We start from the raw sequence: 17,099 nt of genomic DNA on the forward strand, positions 1-17,099 counted from the left end.
AGGTTGTCAGTTTGGCAGTTTGAATCCATAGCACTGCATAAAAGAGTGAACTTCCATTCCTTGTCCCAGCTTCTGCCAACCTAGCAGTTCGGAAGCATGTAAAAATGCAAATAGATAAATAGGGAACACATTGGTGGGAACATAACAGTGTTCCATGCACTTTTGGAATTTAGTCATGCCAGCCACATAACCATGGAGATGTCTTCAGACAGACCTGGCTCTTCAGCTGTCTAATGGAGATGAGCACCACCCCCTAGAGCCAGAAATGACTAGCACATATGTGCAAGGGGAACCTTTAGAGATAGAAGACATAAATGTCTATTGTCTGAATGTCAATTTTAATAGAAAAGAGAAAGGACAGTATCTTAGACCCCAGATTAGGCCAATGATTATATTCAATCTAGCTAATATTCTGCATTTGGTATTCTTTTTCTTCATGGGGCTTAAGGGTTAATAACAACAAACTATTCTAAGGTGTTCATGAGAACCACATTGGATGTATTAAAAGCTTTCATTTTGGACTTGATCTGATCTAAATATAATACACCATTCTTCCTTGTTTCTTCAGATCAGTTATGGAATTGTTTCAGAGGCTCTGAGTGATAAAAGTCAAATTCCATTTTTCCATCAGATGCTCCCCAAAAATGGGATCCAGTATCCAGGAATTGTCCAACTCCTCCTTCATTTTAGATGGACTTTGATTGGTCTCTTTTCAACTGACACAGAGGAGGGAGAGAATTTCACGAGAACTTTCACTCTAATGCTTGTCGGAAATGGAATCTGTGTCGTTATCTCACAACAATTCCCAATCACTAGACCTACAGAACATCTCAGGGATGCCATCTCTAAATGGAGGAAAGTCAATGTCTTTGTTCACTTCATAGAATTTTTTTCCCTTATCGATAGATTTCACCATATCCATATAATAATTGAAGGTTTGTCAGGACCCATCAAAGGGAAAGTCTGGATCATCACAATCATGGAGAAAATGACAATTACAAGGGATACACGTTTCAAATATATCCATAGCATTTGGACCTTTGCTTTTCAGGAAAAAAAATGGCCAAATGATGATGCCTTTCAACCCAGTCTTTTTAAGGATTCCAAATTTGAAGATCAGTCTTTTCGCTGTTCTTTTTCAAAGCATGTCCTTTCTGTCAAGGGCCGGAGACGATGCACCCAGATAGCATCACTGGACACACAAGAAAAAAAGGACAGAATTCAGATAAAAAATGAGCACTTTGGAATGAATTTTGTTTTTCTGCTTAGTCTCTGCCTCAGTCCAAATGTGTGGACAATTGTCACCCTGGATTTGTGAAACGGGCTCAGAAAGAAGAACCAATTTGCTGCTATGATTGTATTCCTTGTCCGGAGGGGACCATCTCCACACAGGAAGGTATGTTATACCAGAGGAAAAGGCATTGGATTCAAGAAGATCATTTCATCCAACTTCATGTTAAAACATACATGTAACCTTAACTATTTTATTCTTCATTGCTGTTTTCCTCATGTCCAATTTCTTCCATAATGGGAGGAATAAGATCTTGAAGAATAAGGCAGGAAGGGATGGAAGAACATAGTGGAATAGGCAAGATGAATTGTGCTAAAGGAAGCATCTTTTCTACTTGTCAGGTTGAAAGTTTATTTCCATGTTTACCATCTAAATCCTTTGAAAGTTAAGGAATGGTTTCAGGTCAACGTGTTTTGCTCATCCAAACCAATTTTATCTTACAGGCCAAAAGATATATCAGTCAGTCAATATTGATGAAGATCATAAGAGAAAGGTCTACTTGGGAGAGTAGGAAGAGTGTTTGGGTTCAATGAACAAGAGCAAACAAAAGACTTAATATTGAAGTTTACAGAAAACCCACATACAGTGATCAATATTTAGATTTGGATTCTCACCACTCACTGGAGCACAGCATGGGAGTTATCAGAATCCTACACCCCCAGGCTGAAGGTTTACCTACCAGCAAAGAGGGAAAAGAAAAAGAATTAAAGGACATCAAGGAAGCCCTTAGAATGTGTAGCTATCCCATTGAGTGTCTAAACAAGGTGCAGGACTAGAAACTAAAACATTGCCACTATGTGGATCCTCAAAAGCTTGCCTATTGTTTGCTTTTGTTGTAGCTCTTGCCCTATTGAACACCCTCCCCATTGAAACCCAACAGGCCTCCCACCCTCCTAAAGCTCTGGAGGTTGTTCTTCCAGACATTGGGATGAAGTGAGGTCAATGCCAGATTACAACAATGTTGATTACCTCAATGAAGGGTGATTGTGGCATCAACTATTTTGGGTTTTATTTATTTAGTATTTATAAGATAATATATGTCTATATATTTCAGTTTACCAATTACTATGGCTTTCCTGTCTCTCAGTATCAGCTGTCATCCAAAGAAAATCTTTCTTATAAGGTGAAATGAGAAACTATAAAAATAATATTGCTTACTCTCTTCTCAGATACAGAAAAATGCACCAAGTGCCCAGATGATAAATATCCAACTGGTGAGAGAGTCCAATGTATCCCCAAAAGAATAACGTTCCTGTCCTATGAAGAACATCTGGGTATCATCCTGGTCTTCTTTGCTGTACTCTTGTTTCTAACAACAGGCTTTGTTTTAGTCATATTCCTTAAATACATAGAAACTCCCATTGTCAAAGCCAACAACCGTGACCTCTCCTACATCCTCTTGGTCTCCCTCTTTCTTTGCTTCTTGTCCTCCTTTTTCTTCATTGGCCAACCAAGGAAAGCCACCTGCCTTTTCCGACAAACGGTTTTCAGCATCGTCTTCTCAGTAGCTGTGTCGTGTGTTTTAGCCAAAACAATCACGGTAGTACTGGCCTTCCTGGCCATGAAACCGGGGAACAGGGTGAGGAGATGGTTGGGGAAGAGCCTGGCCAACTCCATCATCCTTTCTGGTTGTGCTGGAAAAATTGTAATTTGTGCAATCTGGCTGGGAGTTTCCCCTCCATTTCCTGATTCTGACATGCACTCCCAACCAGGAGTGATCATCCTTCAATGTAATGAAGGTTCTGTCACCATGTTTTATATTGTTCTTAGCTACATGGGTTTCCTTGCTGCTATTTGCTTCACGGTGGCTTTCCTGACCAGGAACCTTCCTGGTGCGTTCAACGAAGCCAAATTGATCACCTTCAGCATGTTGGTCTTCTACAGTGTCTGGATCTCCTTCCTGCCCACCTACTTGAGCACCAAAGGGAAATACATGGTGGCCGTGCAGGTCTTATCCATCTTGGCTTCTGGTGCTGGCCTGCTGGCCTGCATCTTCTTCTGATCGTGAAGTAGTTTCTTAGGCTCATAAGACTTAATTATTTATTGCAAATGCACTCTTTTTGAACCAGTAATAACACCAGTTGAATCCCACCCATGTACATATACATATGCGATGACCTGGAGCACGGTACAGAGACCACACAGGCATCCGGCAGTTCAGACTGCCCCATTATAGTTCCAAATTTCCCCAAACACTCCCATATTTCTGGCAAGTCTCAGAGCAAAGTGATCACACATATAAACACACACATACCTCAAGCAGCCTCTCGCTGCAAATAGTGCAGCCCAATGCTGTGAGCACCATGGCTGCAAAGCAAGAAATCCAGCAGGGCAAGTCAAGGTGTCCAGGAAGTAAGGGAGCAAGGCAAGTAATCCAGAAATCCAAAAAGAATGCAAGGAATCCAGGAAAGTTCAAATGTCAACACTCAACGGTCCAGAAATTCATCATTTGTTCCCCCAAAATGTCCCTCCTCACAATGTCTCTTTAAGTCTCAATCCCCAGGTGTGCCTTGTGAAGAGTTGCAGGCCGCTTAATATCAACTTATAAAATATTTCTATGGTCTTTTTAGAGGTTCCAACAGAAAGCAAGGGGGAGCAGCTTGCATTCCAAAAATGTTTTCAAAGAGAGTTTCTAGGTGACCAAAGTTTCTGCCACGCAAAATTCTAACTGTAGAGTGTCAGGGCTCCAGCAACTTCTCCCTTATTCAAATCAAAAGTCTCTAGCCACATCTCAGAAAAAGTAAATTGGTTTATTAGAATTTGCCATGTTGGCGTGTGGCTGGGTGCAGCTGATACTACATTACATCATACATTTCCCCCATGACCCTGGTCTTTCCCCCACCCCATGAATGTGACTTCTCCAATGGGATACATCCGTCTCCAAGAGTCATCCATCATGCTCTCCAATAACCTTTTTATGTTTCAACAACTTTGGGCTGCCGAGGTGATTATCTAGGCATTTCAAGAATGCCTTGTTGTCCCACACTCACTTTTTCTGGCATCTAAAAGATCACAGGAGTATCTTTTTAGTTGAGATTCAGCTCCCCTCACTTCCTGAAGGTGACCTGTACAACATAAAAAGAAAAATTTATTATAGGTATAGAACTTAGGGTTGCAAACCTCCCCCAGGTTTGGTTGGAGTTTCTGGATGGAACCTCATCACAAGGCAATCAGCTTGGATGTTCTACTCTACCCAGGATGTCTCTGATAAAGGGTAGCCCTTCCACTTGATTAGATATTGGAGTTTTCTCCTGTGCCACCTCGGATCGAGGATTCGCTGCACCTCGTAATTAGTTTGGCCTCCTATGATACAGGGTCTGGGGGTTCACAAGGTGGGGGCCTCAGGGTTGATCCCACCAAAGGTTTTAAGAGGCTACTATCGAATACCGGGTGTATTTTCCCTAACAGTCGGGGCAACTTCAGTTGCTCCATGACTGGGTTGATGATGTTTACTCTGGGAAAGGTCCCATGAATGTTGGCCCAAACTTCTTACTAGGGAGCCTTAACCTCAAGTCTTTGGTGGCTAGGTAGACTTTCTCCCCCACCTGGAATGGCCTTTGTGGGACCCAGTTTTTGTGTACCTGTTTTTTATAGCTTTGTGCCACTTTTGCCAGTGCCTTTTTTACATTTCCCCAAGTTGTTTTCAGCGTTGACATCTAATAGGTCAGGCTGACTGTGGAGGGGGGATCCATGGATACTCAGGCATTGAGATGAAGTCCATGCCCCTCATTACTCTGAAGTGGGTGAGTCCCATATTACTGTAAACAGCATTATTGTATGCAACCTCCATGAAAGTCAGGAGGTCCGCCCAACCGGACTGCTGATAATTCACATAGCACCTCAGGTACTGCTCCACCATGCCATTCAGTCTCTCTGCCCCCCCCCATTGTTGCTAGATGAAAGGCTGAGCTAAGGCTCTGGGATGACACGGCAGGAACTCCTTCCAGAACTCAGCCATGAACAGGACCCCTCTGTCTGATATAATTCGTCGTGGTACTGCATGCAGGTGGTAGATGTTCTTCAGGAACAGCTTGGCTAACTGGTGGGCTGAAGGGAGTCTGCTGCAAGGTATGTCAGGATTCCAGTAATCGCCCTAATTAAATCATGATACTCGAGCCAAATTTCAAAAAACTTCAAAGAATTTATTAGAGGCAACATAGTGGTACTGCCCTGTATGAAACCAACACTCCCTCATCTGCCTGGGGGTCTCATAAACCAGATTCTCCAATTGAGCACATTCATGGGCTCGATGTCATCATTCATATCCTCCAATTAAATATATTCGTGGGCAAAAGCTCTGGTGTTTAGTTACAATCTTTTAAAGATAAGAGTGGGAATGTACTTTTGCTTTCAAACTGCTGCACTGCTCTTCCAGATTTCCTTCCTCCCCCACTCCATTTTTATGGCAACTACTAAAACAGGCATTGGAATGTTTTACAAGTTGACACCTAAGGTGGCACCAAACTCTATAGTTCTGGATGACTTTCCCCAGGAATGTTTGGAGACAAGAGAGTACTTTGAAGGACAACACCCAATTTCCTGGGTATCGAACTATCTTCTTTCAGAATCACTTTTGAGACCTGTCCAGAAAGGAAGGACCACAACCACTTGAGACCAGTGCCCTCTAGGGGTATATCTGTGATTTTTCACTAACATGCTCTTCTCCAGCTTCTCCCCTGCACATGCTGCACATGGAGGCCCAGAATTAGTTCAGGGTCCCCAGAGGAGATATTGCTTCTTACAGTAATTATTAAAATCCTGGTCTGTGACATCTCTCCTGATATTTCTCCAGTGATTGCCTTTGATGTAAACATCAGACTGAAGCAACTTGAAATGGATCTTGCATCAGAAAAGGATAAATGTTTCAGGTCTTACTGTATGTGGTACAAATTTGGGGACATTCAGTGACTGTGCTCCTTGAAATGTATCATTTCCCTCCTTTCCAGTTAAAGTTCTGTCGATCTCTCTCTCAGTCAAGAAAGTCACTCTCATTTCAATCTTGTGAGAGTGCTTTGAATTCTTCAAACTCTTGTTTTTCCTCAGAAACAGGAAGGGGATTGATTCAGGCCCATGAATTATGGACCTCCTCCTTCTGCTGCTGCTGCTGGTGCTGATATCCCAGCCAGTCTCTGGCAAGCTGAAAATGAAGTGCCTGCTGAGTTTGGAAGAGCAAGAGGGAAAAAAAACTACGGAGCTATTACAGGCCAGGAGAGCACCTCATTAGTATAGTCTCCATTGCCACAATAATACCCAATATAATTCTGTCTTTCAACACAGCTCCTTATACTCAGTCTCCCTCGTAAGTCATTCAGTGTGATGGAGTAGCATTTCCTCCATTTGCAGTCTTCTTTTCTTTCAGTTACTGTTATAAGGCAGGACTTGTCTATTTTCTTGAATCATTTGGATTTCCATGGCTTCTCTCTTAAATCTTATTTTAAGAGACCCAAATCGAAAATGGAGCAACCCCGATCCCCAAATCCAAATTATTTTCCCATCTCGTACAATCCTTAGTTAATCACAAATAGCTTATTGAAAAGTCTGCAGTTGCCTCTGCCCAACCGATTCCTCCATTTGTTGATATTCAGTTTCCGCTCCTAGTAGCAATACAGAATGAATTGCCTTTCTGGGTCTCTTATGAAAAGATTCTGTATCATCTTTGTTCCCTAGGCCACCCCTCTGGAAAACTTGCAAGGATCTTTTTTCTCACCATGTACATGTATACATCTGAACTAGACTCTATTTTTTCTCTGTGTCATATAATGTATGTGGGTATACCCATAATTTTGTATTCATGTATTCTGTCATGGTTATGTAGTGTATATTGCTGATCCTTTAAAAGCTATGTGCAATGAAATTTCATTTCATTGTATGCAGATTAGTGCACATTCAAAGTGACAGTAAAGTTATTCTAAGTTCTAAGTCCTCTTTGCTGATGATTCTATTGAATGATTTTGAATAGCAATAGCATTTAGACTTATATACACACTTCACAGTGCTTTATAGCGCTCTCTAAGTGGTTTACATGGTTACCATATTGCCCCCAACAATCTGGGTCCCCATCTTGTGGAGAGAAAGAGGAACAAATGAAAATTTATTTCGTTGTTAATGTTAGAGATGATGTTATCATGAACCTTTTTTACAGTAGTTCATTTACTGCCCCAGGAAGAATCCTACAGTTTATTTTTTCCATTCAACAAGTCAACAAGAATTCTCAGCTATTGTACAATCTCACACTTGGTTACAACATCCAGGACAACTATATGAACACACTTGGCACTTCAGATGCCTTGCTAAACATACTCTCAACTGGAGAAGCCAATGTTCCCAACTACAGCTGTGGCAAGAAGGACAACCTGATGGCTGTTCTTGATGGATCTCTTGACGACATCTCTATTCAGATGTCAACATTAGTAGGCACCTACAAAGTCCCACAGGTTTGTTTTTGTTTTTCTCTATCTGGTAAAGTAAGCAGGGTAGTGGTGGGTGGGTAATTGATTCAATCATAACTTTTCTATGGAATTCATGAGCTGCTTTTCACCATGGCCATTGCTAGGTTATCGCTAGGGATTAGGATCCACAATGGGAAGAGGCCTAAACATTTACTCGAGCAAAACTTGAGCAGCTGGACACAATGTTAAATATGAAACATTTTTCACAAATATGGAGAGGTTTTTTCCTGAATGCATCACTCTGCAAAATAGCTATGGCAGCTGAATTTCAAAGCTTTTTTCTGGATGCCTTACAAACTAATTCCAACAACACTGTCAAATTATTTAGTAAGACTAGTACTATTCTTCTTCTCTTCCTTCCTATTACCTGTCTCTTCCCTCTTATGACTATAACTGTATTGCTTGTATCTTTACAATTTATATTGTGTTATTTGTCTCCTAGTATTATTTGATTGCTTATTACTAACCTATGACTATCACTAAGTGTTGTATCTTATGGTTCTTGATGAATGTATTTTATTTTTTTCTTTATGTACACTGAGAGCACATGGGCCAAATACAAATTCCTGGTGTGTCCAATCACACTTGGCCAATGAAAAATTCTATTTTATTCTATTCTATTTAAACAAATGTCTAAATTGAACTAATTTGCATTTGCAGTGGTCTAGAGATAGAAGGGGACATGGTGGCTCAATGACTAAGACACTGAGGTTGTCGATCAGAAAGGTCAGCAGTTTGGCGGTTTGAATCCCTAACACTGCATAACAGAGTGAACTACTATTACTTGTCCCAGCTTCTGCCAACCTAGCAGTTCGGAAACATGTAAAAATGCAAGTAGATAAATAGGGATCACATTGGTGGGAACATAACAGTGTTCTGTGCACTTTCGGCATTTAGTCATGCCAGCCACATGACCATGGAGATGTGTTTGGACAGACCTGGCTCTTCAGCTGTCTAATGGAGATGAGCACCAACCCCTAGAGCCAGAAATGACTAGCACGTATGTGCGAGGGGAATCTTTAGAGATAGAAGACATAAATGTCTATTGTCTGAATGTCAATTTTAATTGAGAAGAGAAGGGACAGTATCTTAGACTCCAGATTAGGCCAATATTCAATCTAGCTAATATTCTGCATTTTGTATTCTTGAAATGGCTTAAGGGTTAATAACAACAAACTATTCTAAGGTGTTCATGAGAACCACATTGGATGTATTAAAAGCTTTCATTTTGGACTTGATCTGATCTAAATATAATACACCATTATTCCTTGTTTCTTCAGATCAGTTTTGGAATTGTTTCACATGCTGTGAGTGATAAAAGTCAAATTCCATTTTTCCATTTTTCCATCAGATGCTCCCCAAAAATGGGATCCAGTATCCAGGAATTGTCCAACTCCTCCTCCATTTTAGATGGAGTTTGATTGGTCTCTTTTCAACAGACACAGAGGAGGGAGAGAATTTTACGAGAACTTTCACTCCAATGCTTGTCAGAAATGGAATCTGTGTCATTATATCACAGCAATTCCCAATGACTAGACCTACAGAACATCTCAGGGATGCCATCTCTAAATGGAGGAAAGTCAATGTCTTTGTACACTTCATAGAATTTGTTTCCCTTCTCGATAGAATTCACCATATCCATATAATAATTGAAGGTTTGTCAGGACCCATCAAAGGGAAAGTCTGGATCATCACAATCATGGAGAAAATGACAATTACAAGGGATCCATTGAAGGGAAAGTCTGGATCACCACAATGGTTGAGAAGGTGAGAATGAAATGGAGTGCACTTTTCAAATATATCCATAGCATTTGGACCTTTGATTTTCAGGAAAAAAAATGGCCAAATGATGATGCCTTTCAACCCAGTCTTTTTCAGGATTCCAAATTTGAAGATCAGTCTTTTCACTGTTCTTTTTCAAAGCATGTCCTTTCTGTCAAGGGCCGGAGACGATGCACCCAGATAGCATCACTGGACATGCAAGAGAAAAAGGACAGAATTCCGATAAAAAATGACTACCGGTTTTACAGTGTTTTAAAGACTTTGGCCAATGTCTTGAATGTTGCCTATTCCTCAATATCTAGGAGGAGAAAAATGGAAGAGAAAGAGAGATTAGAGGCACCAAGGCTAGAACCATGGCAGGTAAGCGGTCCTGACAAGGGTCCATCAAACCTAGTTCCTATTTATAAAAAATAATCCAATGCTGATGTATGGGAACCATTTCAAATTACTTGTTCTTCCAAACACCAATAGGTTTGGTCAAGCTGAGGCCTGATTTAGCTCACAAGATTATATTCCGAAGAGCTGGCACTATGACAATTATATTTTGATATTAATCACTGCTATTATAAAAGAATATAAAATGTCTATATTGTAAATGAATTCCTGTATTTATAGGTTTGTAATTAGCATGATAGAACTTTACATTAATAAATTTCAACCAAACCTTGGAGCATTTAGCCCAACCCCTCCTCACTGCAGGAATCCAATTAAAGCTTTTCAGACTGATGGCTAACTGACTGCTCAGTGCCAGGAGTTTGATCTTGAGCAACTCAAGGTTGACTCAGCCTTGCATCCTTCCAAGGTTGGTAAATGGGTTCCCAGATTGTTACAGCCAATATGCTGATTCTCTAAACCATGTAAAGAGGGTTGTAAAAGCACTGTGAAGTGGTATATAAGTCTAAGTGCTATTGCTATTTAGGCAAATAATGAAGGGGGAAGGATTGAACATCTCTTGTTCACTGGCTCAGCTTTAAAATTGCTCCGCCTTTTAGGATGTTTCAAATTGCTTTCAAAATCCCTGGATGTTTCAATTCTAGTTCCATCCCTTTCTGGAGAAGAATGAGTTTTACAATTTTTCTTGGGAAAAATTGTACTTGGACCAAAGTGGAAATCTAGCAGCAGATCTGAATATCATAAGTTGGTTGTTTTTCCCCAAGGAGGATCCCATCAAAGAACAAGTGGGGAGTTTTGAAAGACAGAGGCTTATTATCAACCAAGATGCTCTTTCATGGCTAAATTTGCTCAACAAGGTGATTGAAAATATTGGCAACTTTTCTCTGTCTGTATGGTTGGTGTTAGTGTCCCCTGAAAGAGCAGGCTCAGATATTTTTAAGAGCCCATATCTGACCAGAGTTATCTATACACCACTGGGATAGTCCTCTTGCTGCTAGGAAGGTGATCTCAGGTGCTCTGGCAAAAAGGACCCCCAATGACTTGTCTGATGTGAGATAATGCCTTAATCTAAAAAAATGGACTGAAAATGACTTTGACACCCCCTCCTTCTTGAAACTTGAAATAATGATGGCCAATTTATAATGAAATGCTACTTAGATTTAGCTTTTGGCTTGTGAGCCATGTAAAAAAACCTCTTGAATGAAATTGTTTATCTTGAATATTAGCTATCTTAAGTCTCCCTTTGAAACACAAAATACTCCAAATTTAACTAATAACAAAAATGTGGGTCTGTCTCTTCATGTCATCCAACTGTAATTCTAATTTTGGGAAACAGTAGAGGACAGATGGTTCTGGAATGCTATGGTTTTTGGGTGCTCAAGGAGTATGACACAGCAAAAGTGTAATTCTTCCTTGTCTTGGGCCTTAGAAATATACCTTTCCCACACAGGGCTCCTATTCATGTCCGATGTGCTGCAACAAAAGATGCCTGACTCATTCTTTTTGAGTGACATGTTCTCCTGATTTCATCTCTACTCATCCTCACTGTAGTTCTACAAACTAGGCAGTAATGTTTAGTCTTTTTTCAATAGCATGGTAGCTATATGAATTGAAAATATAAATGTACAGATATAACTAAATAATACCTCTTTTGAAATTGACAGCCCTAGTATGTGAGGAATTTTTTTAAATATCTTAACTGGAACAAGGATTTGGATTATTTTCAAAGGGGAGTGGCTTTGCAATATTTTATGTTTTCCTGATCTACAGGTCTTCTTCTTCTTCTTTTTCTTCAGCGTTTGTCTCGCGCTCGGGCGAGGTCCGCTAATGTCCTTGAGTACTGCTTCCACACCTCTCTGTCTGCCACGTACGTCGGGTCTGCCTTCGCGATCTCTAGATCAGCCTTGATCGTGTCCATCCAGCGTTCTTAGGTCTACCACGCGGTCTTGCTCCTCCGACAGTCATCTTCATTGTTTTCCTGATCTACAGGTGATACTTGTAAAATTGGAATATCGTGCAAAAGTTCATTTATTTCAGGAATGCTATGTAAAAAGGTGAACCTAATATATGAGATAGACTTATTACATGCAAAGTAAGGTAGTCCAAGCTGTGATATGTCATAATTGAGATGATTATGGCTTACAGCTCAGGAAAATCCTAAATCCACAATCTCAGAAAATTACAATATTTGAAAAGGTTCAATATTCTAGGCTCTAAGTGTCCCACTCCAATCAGCTAATTAAGCCGTAACACCTGTAAAGTGTTCCTGGGCCTTTCAATGGTCTCTCAGTCAGGTTCAGTAGGAATCACAATCATGGGAAAGATTGTTGACCTGACAGTTGTGCAGAAAACCATCATTGACAGTCTCCATAAGGAGGGAAAGCCTCTAAAGGTAATTGGAAAAGAAGTTGGATGTTCCCAAAGTGCTGTATCAAAGCACATTAATAGAAAGTTATGTGGAAGGGAAGGGTGTGGTAGAAAAAGGTGCATAAGCAGCAGGGATGACTGCAGCCTGGAGAGAATTGTCAGGAAAAGGCCATTCCAAAGTGTTGGGGTCTTTCACAGGTAGTGGACTGAGGCTGGAGTCAGTGCATCTAGAGCGACCACACACAGATGGATCCTGAATATGGGCTTCAATAAACAAAGAATGTCAGAAACATCTTCTCTGGGTTAAAGGAAAACAGAACTGGTCTGTTGATCAGGGCCAAAGTCCTCTTTTCTGATAAGAGCAACTTTTGCATCTCATTTGGAAACCAAGGACCCAGAGTCTGGAGGAAGAATGGAGAGGCACAAACTGCAGGATGCTTGAAGTCCAGTGTGAAGTTTCCACAGTCTGCGTTGATTTGGGGAGCCATGTCCTCTGCTTGAGTTGGTCCACTGTATTTCATTAAGCCCAGGGTCAACACAGCCATCTACCAGGAGATTTTGGAGCAGTTAATCCTTCCTTCTGCAGATGAGCTTGATGGAGATGCTGACTTCATTTTCCAGCAGGACTTGGCACCTGTCGACACTGCCAAAAGCACCAAAACCTGGTTCAATGACAGTGGGATTACTGTGCTTGACTGGTCAGCAAACTCACCTGGCCTGAACCTCATAGAGAATCTATGGGGCATGGCTAAGAGAAGGATGAGGGACATGAGACCGAATAATGCAGAAGAGCTGAAGGCCACTATTGAAGCATCCTGGTGTTCCATAACACCTCGGCAGTGCCACAGGCTGATAACTTCCATGCCATGCTGCATTGAGGCAGTAATTGCTGCAAAAGGGTCCCAAACCAAGTACTGAGTACATATGCATCCTTGTACTTATCAGAGGTCCAATATTGTTCTATGTAAAATCCTTGTTTTATTGATTGCATATAATATTCTAATTTTCTGAGTTTGTGGATTTGGGGTTTTCATGAGCTGTAAGCCACAATCCTCACAATTATGACTCATCACGGCTTGAACTATCTTGCTTTGCATGTAATGAATCTATCTCATATATTAGGTTCACCTTTTACGTTGCATTGCTGAAATAAATGAACTTTTGCATGACATTCTAATTTTTCGACTTTCACCTGTGTTACTCAGAAGTTTCTTTCTTAACAGAGTTTCATTTTATTTTAGTCTATCTAATAAATAAAAATTTGACAGATATTTTGAATGAATTTTGTTTTTCTGTTTAGTCTCTTCCTCAGTCCCAATGTGTGGAAAATTGTCACCCTGGATTTGTGAAACGGGCTCGGAAAGAAGAACCAATTTGCTGCTATGATTGTATTCCTTGTCCGGAGGGGACCATCTCCACACAGGAAGGTATGTTATACCAGAGGAAAAGGCATTGGATTCAACGAGATCATTTCATCCAAGTTCATGTTAAAAGATATGTGTAAACTGGACTATTTTATTCTTCATTGCTATTTTCCTCATGTCCAATTTATTCCATAATGGGAGGAATAAGATCTTGAAGAATAAGGCAGGAAGGGATGGAAGAACATAGTGGAATAGGCAAGATGAATTGTGCTAAAGGAAGCATCTTTTCTACTTGTCAGCTTGAAAGTTTATTTCTGTTTACCATCTAAATCCTTTGAAAGTTGAGGAATGGTTTCAGGTCAATGTCTTTTGCTCATCCAAACCAACTTTAACTTACAGGCCAAAAGATATATCAGTCAGTCAATATTGATGAAAATGATAAGAGAAAGATCTACTTGGGAGAATAGAAAGAGTGTTTGGGTTCATTGAACTAGAGCAAACAAAAGACTTAATATTGAAGTTTACAGAAAACCCAACTACAGTGATCAATATTTAGATTTTGGTTCTCACCACTCACTGGAGCACAGCATGGGAGTTATCAGAATCCTACACCCCAGGCTGAAGGTTTACCTACCAGCAAAGAGGGAAAAGAAAAAGAATTAAAGGACATCAAGTGAGCCGTCAGAATGTGTGGCTATCCCATTGAGTGACTAAACTAGGTTCACAATGAAAAACTAAAACATGTGGATCCTCAAAAGCTTGCCTTTTGTTTGTTTTTGTCACAGCTCCTTCCAAATTGAACACCCTCCCCATTGAAACTCAACAGGCCGCCCACCCTCCTAAAGCTCTGGAGGTTGTTCTGCCAGACATTGGGATGAAGTGAGGTCAATGCCAGATTACAACAATGTAGATTGCCTCAATGAAGGGTGATTGTGGCATCAATTATTTTGGGTTTTATTTATTTATTGTTTATAAGATAATATATGTCTATATATTTCAGCTTACCAATTACTATGGCTTTCCTGTCTCTCAGTATCACCTTTCATCCAAAGAAGATCATTTCTTATAAGGTGAAATGAGAAACTATAAAAATAATGTTGCTTACTCTCTTCTCAGATACTGAAAAATGCACCAAGTGCCCAGATGATAAATATGCAACTGATGACAGAGTCCAATGTATCCCCAAAAGAATAACCTTCCTGAACTATGAAGAATTTCTCGGCATCATCCTGGTCTTCTTTGCTGTACTCTTGTTTCTAACAACAGGCTTTGTTTTAGTCATATTCCTTAAATACAGAGAAACTCCCATTGTCAAAGCCAACAACCGTGACCTCTCCTACATCCTCTTGGTCTCCCTCTTTCTTTGCTTCTTGTCCTCCTTTTTCTTCATTGGCCGACCAAGGAAAGCCACCTGCCTTTTCCGACAAACAGTGTTCAGCATCGTCTTCTCAGTAGCTGTGTCTTGTGTTTTAGCCAAAACAATCACGGTAGTACTGGCCTTCCTGGCCACGAAACCGGGGAACAGGGTGAGGAGATGGTTGGGGAAGAGCCTGGCCAACTCCATCCTCCTTTCTGGTTGTGCTGGAAAAATTGTAATTTGTGCAATCTGGCTGGGGGTTTCTCCTCCATTTCCTGATTTTGACTTCCACTCCCAATTAGGAGTGATCATCCTTCAATGCAATGAAGGTTCTGTCACCATGTTTTATATTGTTCTCAGCTACATGGGTTTCCTTGCTGCTATTTCCTTCACGGTGGCTTTCCTGGCCAGGAACCTTCCTGGTGCATTCAATGAAGCCAAATTGATCACCTTCAGCATGTTGGTCTTCTGCAGTGTCTGGATCTCCTTCCTACCCACCTATTTGAGCACCAAAGGGAAATACATGGTAGCTGTGCAGGTTTTCTCCATCTTGGCTTCCAGTGCTGGGCTTCTGGGATGCATCTTCTTCCCCAAGTGCTATATTATCATCCTGAGACCAGATTTAAATTCTAAGGAACATTTAGTGATAAAAGTCGGTATCTGAGTTTGTATGCTTATTTTGACAATTAAGTTTATTTAAAATCAAATGAAGTAAACATATAAAGAATGTAAGACTAATTTAAGATTGTAAAATAAATAAGTTAATAATTTAAATGGTCATGAAACTAGGGAAGGACAAGACGAGAAATGAGATTTTAATGTTGTATGTTGAATTGGCATCCTTTAGTCTCAAGAGACTATGGTATCATGCTCTGAAACCGGTAACTGCCACTTCCCATGTTGTTTCAATGCTGTATGCAAAGCTGGAGTGTCCTCTCCAGAGCACAAGGCCTTGGAAATTTAATATGGAGGATAAACGGTTACCCAAGCAGCAGATTCCCCCTCTCCATGTCACTGAAATAATCTAATGGAACAGTAGAACCAGTATGATTAGTTCCAGCTGCATCTCAGGAGTTACCAAAATGTGTTTGTACACAGTCACAAACTGCTTCCAGGACTCCGGCTCCAGACTTTGCCTTGAGGTTGATTTCTGAAGTCTTTTCCAATAATAGATATAGCCACAAGTCAGTGGAGGTTTCACACCAGAGTTTCCCTTCTTCCAGAAGACGGTTCTACCATTTTATCAGCTGTTGGGGCATAAAGCGCTCTTCTGCCTTCAGAACTGTTGGCTTTTTTCTCCTGTAACCTGAAAGGGGCCCTTACAAGGTGTTACCAGCTGGCCCCGCTGGACCATGGTTTTTAAAAGAGGTATTACTCCTCCGAGACTCATCCTCATTCCAAGACGCCCGGCTCAGCTCCATTTGCAGTGTCAGGTTATATAATATTAACACAATGCATCTGCAGAAGAGACAAGACTTCCCAGATTGGAGGGTAGGGGTCGGGATACAACATCATCTATCTCCCGTCCACAACACAGTCCTTTCAGCAGTTTCAAGAAGGCTTCACATCCATTTGCAGTAGTCAGGTGACCTTGAGGACACAGATAAACCTCCAAGTAGTCTCAATGATTCTCTAAAAGAATGCAAATGACCAGCTGTCTGCAAGGAGTATAAATCTTCCCATTACCCACCATCCACACAGAGCAGAAGAAGCTTCTTGGATGAGAAGTGAAATGCCTTCAAAGAAAAACAAGAAAGTCCAGTTACTTCTTGAAAAAAGCACCTTTGGGACATCATCACACTACAAATTTACACTTTAATGGTAGTCTCACATGGTGATGAAATTGAACAAATCAAAACAAAAGGTGAATAGACAGAGGCATGGAACTTCCTATTCACTGGGGACAGAACTTTACCTCAAATTTTGGATATTACGGGCATCAAATGAAATACCATCTTTTGTTCCTTAAGCCTTGATTCTGTAGATAGCTTCAGATTCCAATGACGGAGCATCACAATGGATATAATTGATGAACTATGAGGCAATCCCACCTTCTCCACCACTCACATCCAGCTCCTTCCTTCCCCATAGTTTAA

The 17,099-nt window shown here is 40.7% G+C and overlaps 1 protein-coding gene across 1 annotated transcript; it reads left to right on the forward strand.

Annotated features, from left to right (window-relative positions):
• The first annotated feature begins 7,551 nt into the window (after positions 1-7,551).
• Positions 7,552-15,667, forward strand: LOC148126707 (vomeronasal type-2 receptor 26-like). Its single transcript, XM_087923115.1, has 3 exons — positions 7,552-7,725; positions 13,583-13,709; positions 14,763-15,667. Exons 1-3 carry the CDS (start codon positions 7,552-7,554, stop codon positions 15,665-15,667), a joined length of 1,206 nt encoding a protein of 401 aa, XP_087779241.1.
• The last annotated feature ends 1,432 nt before the right edge of the window (positions 15,668-17,099 follow it).

This window comes from Pseudonaja textilis, chromosome 2, assembly GCF_049901715.1.
Source record: "Pseudonaja textilis isolate UNSWEBS1 chromosome 2, rPseTex1.2, whole genome shotgun sequence".
NCBI lineage: Eukaryota > Metazoa > Chordata > Lepidosauria > Squamata > Elapidae > Pseudonaja > Pseudonaja textilis.